Raw genomic sequence first — 15,933 nt, forward strand, 5'->3', positions numbered from 1 at the left:
TTTTCAGTCCCTTTATTCCAAATGCATATCGTTCTCCATGCTGGATGTGAGAGGGATGGTGCTGTGTATGTTTTCAGCTCACCTCCTGTGGATAGAGCTGTGATGTTCTATGGTAATAAGATGCTTTTCTAGCAGAGCACAGCGCAGGTGCAGAGTCAAGTGTGAAACTTGGCAATTCTAGTCAGTGGTAGCAGAGAATCCAAGCGGAGCTCGTGCTGCACTCATGACAGTGTGGTGGTTGGGGAAAAAAAATGATAATGGCACAGCTGAAACAAAGCATTTACAGACTCTAAAATATGTGCACACAGTAAACAAAAATAAGAAGATGCACCAATAGACATGTTACTTTGTGCAGGACTTGTAGTAAATCTAAATTCTGACATTCCTGGACTTTTAAAACAAAATACTGTCATAGAAAAGCTGTGTTTACTATTTTCATATCAAAAGCAAGAGGCAGGTGCACCTTGGCTTGTATTTGTGACTGACAGCATTAATCAACAGCCCTGCACAGCCTAATAATAATCAGAAATGTCACATAAGAATAACAATATTATACTTCTGCATTGCTAACACAAACCAAACGATATTAGCACTTGAACAGTCATTTATCTTGCAGACATGTACAAAAAAAAGTAAAGTTTCAGATGGAGCCTGTATTCATGGAACAAAGACAGGAAATGCAAGATAAATGAGAGAGAAAGCCCTACAGTCCTGAAATATAATGGATGTTTTTGATCATGCTGACAAAATCTGATAAGATCACTAGATAAAGGTCAGAGGCGTAGAAGTCTAAGGGTAAGTGAGTTTGAGCTATATGGTTTCTGTTTACATCAGCAGTATTTCAAAAACTTTAGTTGCTTAGTTATCTAGAGTATCTGGTTGCTTCTGCACAACGGTGGAGTAAATCTGCACATGCACTAAAATGCATTAGAAATGGCAATAAACTTCAACGACCCCACTCTGATACAGACTAGAGCTTCTAGTGAGCACAGAAATGCAGGATAGATGTCCTTAAAATAACTAAATGAATGAAAAATGACTTTTTTTAAGTAGCTGATCATTAGAAATGCTCAGCAATTATACTGTAGCCATCAGCCTCTCTGAAGAAAGCATTTACAGATTCTCTTTAATCTTAGATCTTTAAAATCCAAACCTTCATCTGTTTTTTTAATGTTGTTCCAAAGAGAAAAAAAATAACTAAAAATAAAACACAGGAAGAACAAGGAATGACTATTTTTCCTTTTTTTCTTTGATTTGATCTATAAGTTTGACACAATAGCTATACTGTAACTATGTGATCAACAGCAGACAAATTTTTGATTCATAACTTTAAAAAGATGACAAATCAGTAAAAACTGTTTCTGACAGACCTCTGTCAACAAAGATGCAGGTTATCCTCTTCATAGACAATGCTCCTACATTCTCTAACATATGCTTAAATGTGTCAGTCCTGTCGGTTCTACGGCATCGCTGCAGACACTGCCCTTCTCAGGTTCCTCTGCCGAATACCACATAGTACTACTCACTGAGAGTGCCTTCGGTTTTATGCCTATTTTAATTACTATGAGTATCAAGACAACCAGGGACTACAGACAGGCTGTCAGATCTCCAATTTTAATAAATGCCAGCAACTAAAATAAAAATCAATACACACTCACAGCCTGTGGTAAATGTTTAGATTTCTTTTAAACTCATGAAAATTCAGTACTAGATTTGATTTCAGTTCACGGCACTGTGAGCCCATAACAAAACAGCACAGAACTTTTCATTTCCATACAGTGCTCTTGCTTACTATATAACAACTTTCATAATAATCTAAAACACAAGGATGTACATCCATTATAAAAAACCCAGCAATGCAATGTGCATGAGAAATTCAGCATATTCTCCATCAGTGTGAAGACAAAAAAAAAAAAAAAAAAGCAAAAGAAAAGTGCATGATACTTTAACTTGCTTGAGGGTCTCTGCTTAGCATCAGCTACTCCTCCAGCCCCAGGTGGAAACATGTAGTGTGAATGTTGTATTGTTGAAATATTTGATCTCTCCATGACCCATTTTCATACTGTATAGTGCTTATGCAGCTTCCTTTTCTTCCCTACAATTTGCAAAATTCAAAATGTGTCAATATGGATTATGGACTAAGCTAGAAAGAAGCAGCTGTGGACTCTGCTCTGGAGTTGGTTTAAATTAGAATTTGGTCAAAAAACGCGAGAGAGAAACCGGCACTGTTGAGTCCACTGTTTCAGACATTTGGGGTGGCTATATTAAAATGACAACAAAAGAATTAGTGAATGAGTTTATCATTAGCTGAATCAGATTTCTGTGTTATCAGTAAGGATAGAAAAACTACGAATGACCAGAATATTAATCACTGACAAGTACTGTATTTATCACAAGAAATGTGATTTCATTATGGTGCAGTACAATAATTGGACAGACTGAGGTGAGTTGCTGGTTTAGCTGGCTGCTGGTGTTTGAGTACTTTGAATTCTGGTTGATGAGTTTCCCAGACAGATGCACAGGTTGATCAAAGCAGAATCACAATGAAGAATCTGTCTTTTCTATTGCAAAGAAGATGCAACAGAGAGGACCAGCCCAAGATCTCGAGGAGAGTTCAAACTATAGGCTATTGCTTCGAGTCTTTAGTCTGTGTGTCAATATGTCTAATATCCAAATGTATTCCATGTGACATACTGTCATTACAGACGATAACATGTTTTTATTCTGTCTGATGAGACAGAGCAGGAATAAGTTTTTTTTCTTTTAAAATGTTTTGCACTGGGTCAAAAACTGTGTACCTCTATTGACAGTATTGGCACAAGCCTCCTGGGGTTTGTAAACTAAAACACACTTCAACTATTGCCATTCACATTCAGTAAGCATATGCAGCACATCGAGACCTCTTCCTGTGTTGCTGTCTTTGCAATGTAGCAATTTTTTTTTTTTAAATAACTGATCAAGGTCAAACAGCAATCTGTTATATTTCTGCAATAGGTGTATGTTGGCTGCCTGCCACAAACAATTTCTGTTCTTCAGTCGTTATCTTGAACTCTGATGTAATTTCTTCTTTATCCGAGCAGAGTTTACTGTATTTGGAAAAAAGAGTCTGATCACTAAATGACTTGTTCTTTTGTGGAGGAAATGTAATTAGTTTCATTGTCACTTAGGGAGAAGCATACTGAGAAATAATTCTTTTTGTTTCTCTTTTTGTCTCCCATGGGCAGGAGAGAGGGGAAAAAAAACATGGAAACTACCTAATTAGCCAATGAATAATTGCTGAGCTAATAAGCACCTCAAGATACAATCTTTAATGTAATAGTCACTCTCCAAATTAATATGGTTGCATATTGTGCTATGGGACACAGTGATTCTTCTGTCAGTAAAAAGGTAGAATTTTTTTTTTTTTAATGCCTTAACGCATCCAAACCCACAGGCATTACTTACAGACAGTGGCCCAACACTCCATACCTCTCTGTCCATCTTTCTCTCCTTTCTTAATTTTGCTCAGACATACAGACAAATGTTCTCTATATTTTGAGACCATACCGTACCAAAAGCTAATTCTAAACCATGCATAACATGCTCCCTCAGTTTTCTTTTACTTTTCTTGCCACTATCCTAATCTGATATATGACTAGAAGGGGGCAGAATGGTTTGGTTAAAGTAGAACAGCCAAATGAAGTTCATTTGGGTTTTGTGCATGAGGACCCTGAGAGTGAGCCATCTTATGTGTCGTGAAACAGGCAGTAAGAGGGTGATGAGCAGGATCATATGATCATATCATATATATCAATTCATGATATATTGCTTACATGATTTATACTTTTCAAACTTATGAAGCCATGCATATGCATGGTTTTGTTTTAGGAAACTGGCTACACTTGCACAGACCTGGTTTCCACTCCTACAGTTAGCCATAAATGGATGTACACGCCTACAGGCGATTGTTTGCATATAAAAAGCCTCTGTATGGGTCTCTGGTCTATCAGTGAAACTGATTTAACAGAACTGCATTGGTTAAGTCCTCAACCAGCACCAGAGAAGTGATATGTTTGGCTTTACACTCAGAGGGTCCTATTTCTATGACAGAGTAATGAGTAGAACAAAGAGTGCTCTAACAGTGTGGTATTTCCCTGACCTTGGAAATTCATTTTGCCCATCTCTGTGGTATTTTAGCGCTGAGTGCAGTGCACCCAACATAGGTGAGAGCAGAAGTGCAAACAGGTGGGAGTCTCATTCCAATGAAGCAGCACAAAGGGAGTTGTTGGCAGAAACCTAGGTCTTATATGAGAATAGATGTCCAGGAACCATGGCTATATATGGTTCAACCTCAATCTAACAGTTTGTTCATTTTCTCAACAAGACCAAACTAGATACTGGCAGCATGTGCAGAAGTAACAGAAAAGTGATTAAAATATGAACAGTTTAAATGGATCATCAACTAGTAGATACATAGAAATGAAATAAATGTTTAATGTGCCTAAAGCATCAGTGCTGGTACATGTGTTTGCATATATTTATAATTTAGTAAATAATGTACAGTATCTGGGGTCCACAGCTGCTTTATAACGCTTGAAAACCGCCTTTTCTACATTAAATATCTATACTCAATCAATTATACTGCTAAAGAAAAAAATAAGGGAACACTTAAATCACACATCTCTACTAATGTCTGTGCACAGTCAGGTACCTGTGCAACCTGATTAGGCTGCAGATCCTACCTCATGCTACCAGCAGTGGGGCATTTGATGTGATGTCAGTGATGTTTAAGTATGCCCTTAATTATTTTGAGCAGTTTATATGCATCAAGGCCTAACCCCTGAAAATGATTCAGGTTAAGTCATATAAATGCAATGTTGTCATTAAACGTTTAATGCAGTCATATCAAAATAGACTTCAGTGTTATACAATTAACAATAAGCATGTAGTTCATAATGCTACGTGTGTACTCATCGATGTACACAAGCCATTCTGCTACATCATGCGTATTTGGTCTACAGAAACATGTCATAAGTATGTTCACTTAACTTTGAAAAATACCAGAATATGTATGGGATACGGTGATTTTTAGTACATATCCTTCATGCAACTGGTTTCTCTTCTTGTGTTGAAGCTTAAGCTGAAGTTGACTGGTGGTTCTCTAGGACTATGAAACTGCTTTACAAGTCAAAGTTGATAGCATGTGGCCAAAAATTGCATTTTATTCTTCTCATGACTCAACATGAGAATCGCCTGCAGTAAATCAAGTTTTGGATTCATGCTGTCAAACTTTATCTGGAAACCAATGTGTTGTCATTTTCTGAAAGAGTCACGCATACATCTTGCAACTGCCACACATAAGTTTGACACCACCATGCTACAGTACCAACCAATGAGGTGTCAGGTCTCTTGACACCCTTGTTGAATTGGTTTCTGAGGAAATCATGAACTCCTCAGTAATGCTGACAGTTGTCTCAGAAACTTTTAAGTCTCTGGAGAACTTTTACGCTTAACAAGGCAGAGGTGACAGACTGGATAGGAGCAGACTGAAGGACTGGTTTCCCCTCTTCCTGAGAAACTGAGAATGTGCTATATATTACATGCTGCAATATTCACTTTCTGTCAATCTTTATGAAGAAATGTCCTCTCTCCAACATTCAAATCATCTCTCAGACGACATTATTCCTGAAATAATCTCCTTGCCCCGAATAGGAGTCCCACGATGCATATCTACAGCCAGAAGGTCATACTGCTTGATGGAAGTGGGACAGCAGTGCTAAAAGTATCCTAATGATCTAGGCTGAGAGTGTAATAATAAGTTTACATCAAAACTGGCATCCACAGTGATTTTTTTCTGGCATGCCTCATCTCCTATATATCTGCTCCTAACAGTCAACCAATTAATTAATATCCTTCAGGTCATGTATCTAAAGATAAGAATCTCTTTGTTGATTATGCTCAAAGTGACTGACACATCAAAGAAATATTTCCTATTTCTTCTTCTTCATAAAAGAAACCTCTTCATTTAGCATATACATCTTATTTACTTCAGTGCATCTATCCCTCCACTGTACTCTCACTTGGCTATCACTCTATCCTTGGGCCTCTGGGTGTAATCACAAGAACCATGATGTTTTGGAAGGGAAAAAAGTCTTCTACGTTACTTGCAGTAAGGAAATGGAAGAGGAAAGTCTAAGAGAATGAAGGAACTGACTACAATTCTGGTGAAATGTACACAGATTTCAGGCAAACACAGTACTAATGAGCTAATGAGTGTGGTGGTACTGCTGGCAGCCAGACCGTTTAAATGAGAAACCAGGACTGGAAATTAAATGCTTTTCCTAATGTATCTTTCAGATGAAAAACAGAATTTTTAAAATTAACATTTTTGATCCTGCATGCCATACTAAAGATTCCTGAAATACACTCTCAGAACCATCATTAATGTTCTCTTAATACAAGATGCATTTAAATTGACTGACCTATTTATTTGAATATCTTAATCTGTATTACTTGAGCACTATCTACATTTCCTTTCCACCAACTTGGCATTTTTTAACAATGCACAATAACCCAAAAAGATTACCAAAGGCAATCCATCAGTGATGCCACTACAAGATGAGGAATTTTAAGTTGAGGTGCCACTAAAAAAGGATGGGGCTCATCAATGTCAAAATGAACATTTTTGCTGCAAACTAGTCGACTTCACTTTGTTAAACTGGTGCTTCTTTTAAATTCCTGAATGTTTCTGTTGCTGCTCTTGGATGCAGTTTCAAGAACTGATAAGAATTCATCATCTTCAATTTCTAGCAGACAGTGAGTTGTGGATATATGGGAGCAGAAGGGGAGTGCTTACTGTTCCAAAGGAACTGGTGCCAGATGGTGTTCTCATGGAGAAACTAAAAAGCAAAATGAGAGCAAGAAATGAACTGGCAGGGCGTGGTCGGCCTTCCTGGTTCACACAAACACTCACATAGTCTTAAGGGTTTGGGGGCATTTCTCAAATATATATAATGGTTATGTTTCATTTGTGAATTAAATTCTACAGGTGACAAAATATATAGTAATTTAGGCAATTTATCAGCTGCTAATCTGCACAGCAGACTTTTGCTTATCAAAAGGGAAGCCCTGCACGTTCAGGTGAATTGTTCCTTTGGGAGGTGTAGCTGTTCTGTTTCATTGGAGGAAATACTCCTCACGAGGACCATAATATGATGAGCAGAAAACATAGAGCGTATTAAGTTTAAGCTCACTCAGTTCCCTCAAGTGCTGAAATGGCAAATCGGCTCTATGCAGTGATATATCAAGCCAGAGCAGCAAAGCCATAAAATGAATACCTCTGATCTGTGCTTGCATGTGTACTCCAGTTACTTGAGGACTGACTGTGTGGTTGTTATGAAGACACACACCATACATAAGATTCACTGAGGTATAGGTTGTGAAGTGACTGGATAGGAGCAGTGATGGAGATCAGAGAACTGGCTTATGGCAGTTGTCGCTTTTCAAGTCTTGAATGAATAGCTGTTATGATCTGACTCACACTGGCCAACACCCCCCTACAAACGCATACAAACATATATCCACAGTGGAAAGAGAATGATGTATGCAATCATCTGATCCTATCTGTAGCTTGCAGTCTTTCCAGTGGCACAGAGTTATTCTGTCGGTGTGTCCTCTGGCTCCCCAGTGACATGAAATCGGTCACTGGCCAACTAATCTTCACTGGAGCTCTGTCTTTCATGGTGAACTAGGAGCTATAGATTATATTGTCTGGATAAATTCACTATCAGTGACTGAATCTCTGTTTTACAATGAATACAGAAAGAAAACGGCACCTTGAGTGTGAACGGTGCATATTTAAATGACCTTTTCCCCCTTCATCGGGTGTAGTCTCTTCCAAAGAGGTGCTCCAGAGAGCTCTCTTTTACCAGCACTCTCTTCTAACAGTGCTTTTCAGCATACAGTGTGATCACTTATTTTAGTGAAACAGTTATGACAATGAACTTGGTTTTTCCTATCTACCACCCCTGATCTCTAGAGTGAGTCATTTGAAGCGCCTGAAGAGCAGACTGGAGGCCACCGTTTCCCTGGAGTGTCGGGAGCTTCTTCAAAGAGAACTTATTTCTGTGCCTTCCCTTGAGAAAAGAAAAAACTGTCTATATTTCTGCGATTTCTTGGCACCCCAAAAAAGTAAAAATATGAGACATGTCCTGGGCCTTCAGGCACAGTGCAAAGATCATTCCCCATTCCTACTCATAAGAACTGGTAAAAGACATTTTCATGTTTTTGTGGTTTCTAGGCACAGAAAGTTCCAATATAAGGACTTTAAGAGTACAGATCACTACTTTTCAGATGTTCTGTTTTTTTAATGCCTGAACACAGTGAGAAATACTGTGGTGATGGGTAATGCTACCTAGACATCTTGTCATCAGTGACCAATGGCTACATTAGGGTTAATGGTGTATGCTGCACAATCATGTCACTAGAAACTCTGAAAGATTATTGTTGCTGAAATATTGACAGGAACATTCTGAAAATACCAAGACAAAGCAGAAAAGTGGAATTTATTTTGATAGTGGTTTGAGAGGTTTCCATGGAGGTTTTTCAATATTAATGTAGCCCTTCTATCCAATTGGAGAACACCAAACTCAGGAGCAGAAGCTCACAGCTGTCAATCAATATATGAACATGCTTCGGGCTTACTAGTTCTCTTGCATCTGAGCTTCAAGATGATACTGGAAGATGTTACTATGGCTGACTCACAAGCTACAAACTCCCAATATCTGTGGGAGGTAGTGGTGGGGGTTTGGCACAAAGATTCAGAGAGCCTGCACACAGGAGCTTTTAGAAAATTACTTAGGCTAGATGCAGTATTTTTACATTAAAAAGTCAGGTTGTGTTCCGACTTGCCTGCCAGATTAACAGCCAAAGCGAGAACTTACTGTTTGAAAGGGCTCACTTGGAGAAAACAAGATGGAAGTGGTAACTTTTACTGTATAAAGTGTGTGACCTCCACACAGTGGTATGTTTAATTCAGGTCCATAGAATAAATGAGGACATTTTCAGGTTTGTATCCATCACTAGACTGGCAGTGTTGCTTTGCATTTACCAGCACATAAAGTGGAACAAGGTTCAGTACAAGAATAATGGCCCTCACACTACAAGCTGCACACAGGCTGCAATACCACTTTGGACTGTGTGTATCATATACCTCTATACAGCAATGCAGCAGAGCTTGAACATTATTTTGCCTGCCATGGTAAATGGAAGAATCGCTGTTGTTACTCCAGTTTTTCCTGATACTGCAATGTTTTCTGAGTCACTGTCCACCCAAATATACAAAAAAAAAATCCAATAAAAACTCTGAGTAAGACATGCTGCTTAAAACTTTATACAAACAGTAAAACGCATCAACTTTGCCAAGGATGATGCGCCACCTGAAACACATTCATGTGATTTTATAGCTGTTTTATAAAATAGACTGGTGGTTTGATATTTCATCCATCCATCCATTATTTATACCTGCTTATTCCTTAACCAGAGTCACAGGGATCTGCTGGAGCCTATCCCAGCTCTCTATGGGTGAAAGGCAGGGGTACACCCTGGACAGGTCACCAGGGTGTTTTGATATTCTTTAGTAAAATCAGCAATTAAAGAAAATATATATGAGTGGCCAGTAGTGGTCACTGGCTGATCAGAACCAAGCAGACACTGACATTACCTGTTTGTTACAAGTCTGAGCCTGGAAAAAATACAGTTCTTGCTCAGAGGGAGCAGCTAAGTTTTATGTTATGACCAGAAAATTAAAAAAAAAAAAAATTCAAGAAGGTAAAGTCCAGGGGTGGGAGGGGTATTTTATTAATGTAAAAGCCTATTTCAAGACTTTAGTAGTCAGTGGCCAAAGCTACACAGCGAGGAAGGAGTTTGTACAGGTCCTGATGAAAACCCTGCCAAACTGACCTTTTGAAAAACCAAAGCAAAGCAAAACAAAAATTGATTCATAACAACAGACCATGTCCTGATGTAAGGATTGTTGACATCCACCTCGGCATTGTCTGCGTATTTCACACTAATAGAAAATGTGGATACCGTAAGATTACTGGGCTTATTGTGTGTGCCATTTTCTTCTAAAAACTATATCTTAGATTATACACCTTCGGTACAAATTCAGGTAAACAAATACAAAGTATGTACAAATCCTGCTTTTCTCACCCATAAGCAGTTTAAGCTTAGATTAAGTGTCTGCTGTGTAAGATATGTGCCAAAAAAAAAAAGAAAGAAGCCAGTGTGTCAAGGTGGTAGGACACAACAGATCATTTTAATACTCTTCTTCTAGTATTTGTTAAGAAAAACCGAACACTCAAGTGCACGTTTCAGAAAGATCAGTTTAGCGCTGAAAGAAAGCAAAGCAGAGAGAAGGAAATTGGGATGAACAGCAACAAACACTGATGCTACCCTGAGGAGTAATATTAGAGAAAAATGCAGCATCAACAGGGATACCATTACAAAAGCAATAATCAGCTTTTACAAGGCAAAAACTTCTCCAATGGAAACGCCAAATAAATATGTAAAACATAGACAATGCACTGACTATATCTCCAGATGAAAGGTAATATACACATCTACACAGTACAAGTTTACACACAGCAGATAATTTACAACTCTTGGTTTTCCAAGGTGTCTTACTCCTTCAACCACATTTGACTTTGTGACTACGATGCTCGTCTGTGATGATTATGACAGACAACTCTCTGAAGGTTTCATTCATTCATCATGCAAAACACACCATTCATTCAGTGTTAAGCAGATGTACTGGGATGTTCTTTTATATGACTGATTAATCTGCATCCTTTAGATGGTGAAGTTGCCAGTTTTAGTGAATCTGTTTAGTTAAATGTGACGCTCCGCCAAAGACCACAATCCATGATCCTCTCTTTTAAACAAGTGCATGAAGTTAACGAGGCTGAGAAAAGCCCTGATAAAATAACCTATTACATCTCCTGCATTTAGTCTCCATTCCTCTTACTACCACAGGAAATGTACACTCGGGATCCTGTGGAAGAGGTCTATATAATGCAAGGCAAATCCCCACGTCCCCTACCTTTTCTGAATGAGCTGCTTTCTGCTCTGTGTGCGTTTTGATTTTTTCGCTTTGTGCAATATGCCACTCTGCCTCATGCATCGGACTGCAGAGCCGTGTTAAAATTCAGAGCAAGTATTTGGAGAAGACAACACTTGCTCCTTCCTGGACGTCCAAGAGTAGCCCAAGTAGGACACAGGGGGAATACCTGCCACCCTAATCCCCCACAGTACAATATGGTATCACAGGGGAAAAAACACCGGTGCTAGCAGGTACAAAAACTTCCAATCCCTTTAAGTAAAAAAAGCAGAAAACTTACCACCCCCATGTCCAGCTGCTCGGTAGTCAGAGAAGGAGCCGCTCCAGTCAGAGGTAAAAACCAAAACATGGGCACCAACAGCAGCATCTCCGGAGAAATATTCCTCCTCCACTTGCGAAGACCCAGAGAAGTCATGATGCCCTATGACAGGCTGGTCCTGCAGGGCTCAGACACCGACTCCGACAGCAGCATCCACGGGATAAATCACACACCGACGCTCCGGTAAAATGTGCCCGAAGAAGTCTACCTCACTGTTGAGCGCAAACACATAAAACACATTAAAACCGGTGCGGGTTAAAAAAAAAACAAAAAACATTTAGGAACATAAGAGCAGTTTATTTCCCGCAAAACTGCACTTCTAACTCACAGAGAAGTGGTCATAATCAGAGACAAACTGCGGGTTTCTGTCAGGGCCATCAGAAGTAATCCCTGGACGCAAGAAGCACGAGCTTCCCTCTCGGCCGCCGAGTCTCCAGCTCTGGAAAATGAAGCAGCTGCGTGCGGTGGTGTCGCGAGCACATCAGCCTCAAGCTCGCCAAAGTAACCTATTCTACTTCCGGTTGAAACTTCCCAAGTAAAATCCTCATTAAATAAAAGAAAATTTAAAAAAAGAAACTTAAAATGTAAAGCTTTACTTTAAGAATTAATGTTCCTGTTCAATGTGATAGTTAATACTGTTTGCAATTTTGAAATGTTTCTTGAAAATATTAAATTTTTTAGAACAATTTTTAGAGTTACTGAATTTTCATTCTCCCTGTGCTTGTGTGGGTTTTCTCCAGGTACTCTGGTTTCCTCCCACAGTCCAAAACCATGTATGTCAGGTTGATTGGTGACTCTAAATTGCCCATAGGAGTGAGTGTGAATGAATTTTCATGTGACTTAGTTCTATGTATATATATATATATATATATATATATATATATATATATATATATATGTAATAGGAATGTGAGCACTTGTCACCCTCTGCAAGAAAACCTAGGCTATTTGCTTTCTCAGTAGCCTGTAAGTACTTTGAAAACATAACTTCATGTTGAGTTCAATTTATAATAGGTGTTATTAAATGAATTAATCAGTGTAGACTATTTTAATTATTTAAAGTATAAATTAAATTAAGCAAGAGGTATTGTAGATTCATTAGTCCTGTGAGCCTATTTATCAGTTAATATGTTGCTCAGAACTTTTATGCTGATTTGGGTAGATGTTTCCTAACTACTATATGTGTTTTCTACTCTAAAATAATGTTTTCACATTTGGCCAACATATACAGATTTATCTTTATCATATCCCCAAACAAAGTTTTTTATTAAGTCTATTAAAAAATAATAAAATATAATATAACCTATAGCATGATAAAATATATTTTAAAAATTGACAAATTAAAACATTCCCAGCAACACTGTATATATCTGTTTGTATTTACAAAATCACATTCTTGCTATATACAATAATAACCACATTTTTCGGTATCATAACAAATACAACAAAAGCAACTGTAAATGTTTGGTTGTGCTTTTATTTTGAAATTTGATTTTAAAAACTTCACCGGAACGACCACTGATGTTTTTCGGACTTTATTTAAACAGCTTTGAGAGAATTTGAATTCAGCTTGAGGCGACTTTTATTTAATCTTTTTAGCTTTTAATCATGATTCATCAAAAAGATGAAACAGTCAATGTCCTAAAGAAAGTAATGAAAGGATAGATATGTTGCTACAGTACTGAAGTTATGCAAGATGATGGTAGAAAATAGATCACACACCAATGATTAATAGCTGCTAACACTGTATTGGTTTCATAATTGAAAGTTTGGTTTCATAATTTAAAGTGCAGTTTCCTCCAGATCCAAACAGTTTTGCTCAGTTTTTTTAGTGGAGCTTTGTTCCCTGGAAATGACTCACTGACACTGGTTGATTGCCATGCCCAAGGTTAAATAAACATCATAAAATGCTCATTTAGAATAAATTAAATCAAAGGAAGCCTGGCGCCCATTAAAAGTCTAAAGTTGGAAGTACTTAAACAACAACCAATTACATTTTATTCTCTCAGTTTGAATGCACATTGTGGTACCTTAATGATAAGCAACATCCTTCCACTGGAGGAACCAAGTTCAAACCACCAATATGGCAAATCTCCACCCTCATGAAATGTCCATGAGGCAGACTCTGAATCTTTATTAGTTCTAGCAGAAGACGACCCAGCACCACTGAAAAAGAACATGCTCCAAAAGGAATTTTACACAGTAAAACATTATTGCTAGAACTGTTGCAAATCACTATTAACAGTCTGCACAACATCAAGGTGAATTATTCATTTAAATCTTGAATCATAATGTGGATGCATGCACACACTTTGGTACCCACCCACATGCAGTCTCCCACATGCAAACATCTTAACTATTCTGTGTCTTCTTTGATAGACAGTCTCCTTAACCTTACTGCACTGTCACTAATGATTCACTGCGCTCTTTTATTGTACCACAGCCTCATGACTCGACTGCAAAGAAATGCATAATGAGTGCATCGGCACAGACACTGACATGCACAAATTAAGGTGATCCAGGTGATCTACTGATAGAACTATTACATTTCCATTTCAAATAGTTTTCTGTGTAATATTTAGTAGATATGTCATTATTTTCCACCAAATGATCTAGATAAGTGTTGCTACAGTGTGTGGCTGTTTGTGCTAATAAAGTTCTGGTGCTTCAGATTGTGTTGTAAAATTCTTCTGAATAAAATGACACCCAATTAAACATATATATCAGCAGACGTTCGCTTCTTTAAGTAAGAAAAAGTGCACATCTCTGAAATGCAGATTTTCTACCCCTTATGACATTTCTATTTTTGTCACATTTTAGAAAAGATTGCAAATCTTTGCTGAAGTGAAGGGATAATCTGAATTAAAACATTAAACTGAAGAAGGCAGATAATGCACAGTGCAACTCTGTGAGCGATCTCTTGACCTCGAACGAGGAGAGACTAATTCAGTTATTGATATGTCTTATCTTACTAATGATCCTCATTCACTGGATAATCAAAGAACATTTTATGTCCAATCACACAAAAAGTACATTCCATGTCTCAGCTGGATTTATTTCTTATTCAAATCCATCACAGCAGTCATTCATCACTGGTCCAAAGGAGAAAGACATTAAAAATATGTTTTCAGCTCAGCAGTGTTCAGTTCTGCTGCCTTTGCTGTAGGCTTAAAACTTCTCAACTTTACTGTTTCCAGTCCCAGTTGGAGTTATAGCCACAACATTATAATAACTGCAGCCTCTCAGCACTGTGTCTCTCAGCATGTCTGCTGCCAAAAAGAAGTTTCATTCATTTTATATTAACAAAAAGTCAAAATGTCCATTTACTCAGCCCAGTCTGCTGTTAACATTTTACCTGAAGCATTTCAACTATTTCTCAAAGAAATTTAGCTCATTTTCTTTGGTGAGATTGTCTCGCTTGTACTGGATGAATGAACAAATAGTAGTCTAATATCTGTATATACCATCACAGCATGTCATAATCATAATGTCATGTTGTTCATGGGAATTGAAGTGAATATTTTTGCACGGCTTAGTGGGATGTTGGACTGTGTTTGATTTTAATTGTCAGCAACATAATTTGTACCTCGATGTATTTTGCATTCACACTGTCAGCTCTACTTAATGGGCTTTCCCATTAGTCAAGTTAACATTGTAGTGTTAAAACCCCACATAGCATTCATTATTCTCTTTGGCTCATGTACACACTTATGTACACAGTGTGTCCAGATGTGAAGATGTGTGTTAATTTAGCCTTTTGTGTTTCTGTTCACTAATATTTTGTATACAAGTTAAAACACATAACTTTCCTCATTTGGTTGGTTAGGGATCGTTCAAATAATCTTCAAACAAGATGACAGAGATGAGGATGTGTCACTTGACTTTTTTGTGCATGTTGAATGCTGCATGCAAAGTTACTTTCATTGTTTTTTTATGCAAATGATATTATAATATTAGTCATAATAATGAATATCCTGCTAAACAAAATGAATCATCCAGTAAAACATTATGTTAAACCACAACAAAAATTATATGTACAGTATAATCCAAGCTAAGTTTATAAAGGAAGGTTATGCAGTATCATGTATAAGCAATACTGGAGTTAGCTGCAGTGAGCTTTTCAACCAGCACCAGTTTTCCAGCCATGATCTTGACTAATTTTGCTTGTAGGATTGCATAACCAGGCTGAATGTACCAGAAATTGTACCCTGACTCTCTATGGAACCGAGAGCTTTATCACCTGTGTAGCCAAAGGAAGGGATTTAAAAGGGATTTAAAACTAAAAACTGATTTATTGTTAACATCTCAGATTTGGCTTTATCATATGCAAGCTGTACCAAAGATTAGGGGACTACTGCAAATGGGCTACCACCCTTTTGGGAAATAACATTAATAACAGATCCTCAGATCCTACATGTTAATTATTGCTGTTTTTCTATGCTACCTATAAGTTTATGGCTGGTTGAAGAGCTTGAATAGCTATTTTTTGTTTACCTATACCACCATTAGCTGATCT

The 15,933-nt window shown here is 37.8% G+C and overlaps 1 protein-coding gene across 1 annotated transcript in view; it reads right to left on the bottom strand.

The window, feature by feature from the left end:
* Positions 1 to 11,649, bottom strand: part of mmp17a (matrix metallopeptidase 17a) — a 61,304-nt gene extending 49,655 nt beyond the window's left edge. Inside the window, exon 1 of the mRNA XM_026297769.1 lies at positions 11,379 to 11,649. Coding sequence (XP_026153554.1) covers positions 11,379 to 11,513 — 135 coding nt within the window. The 5' untranslated portion in view covers positions 11,514 to 11,649. The remainder of the gene's footprint in view (positions 1 to 11,378) is intronic.
* Between the last annotated feature and the right edge of the window lie 4,284 nt (positions 11,650 to 15,933).

The sequence above is a fragment of the Mastacembelus armatus genome, chromosome 12, assembly GCF_900324485.2.
Source record: "Mastacembelus armatus chromosome 12, fMasArm1.2, whole genome shotgun sequence".
NCBI lineage: Eukaryota > Metazoa > Chordata > Actinopteri > Synbranchiformes > Mastacembelidae > Mastacembelus > Mastacembelus armatus.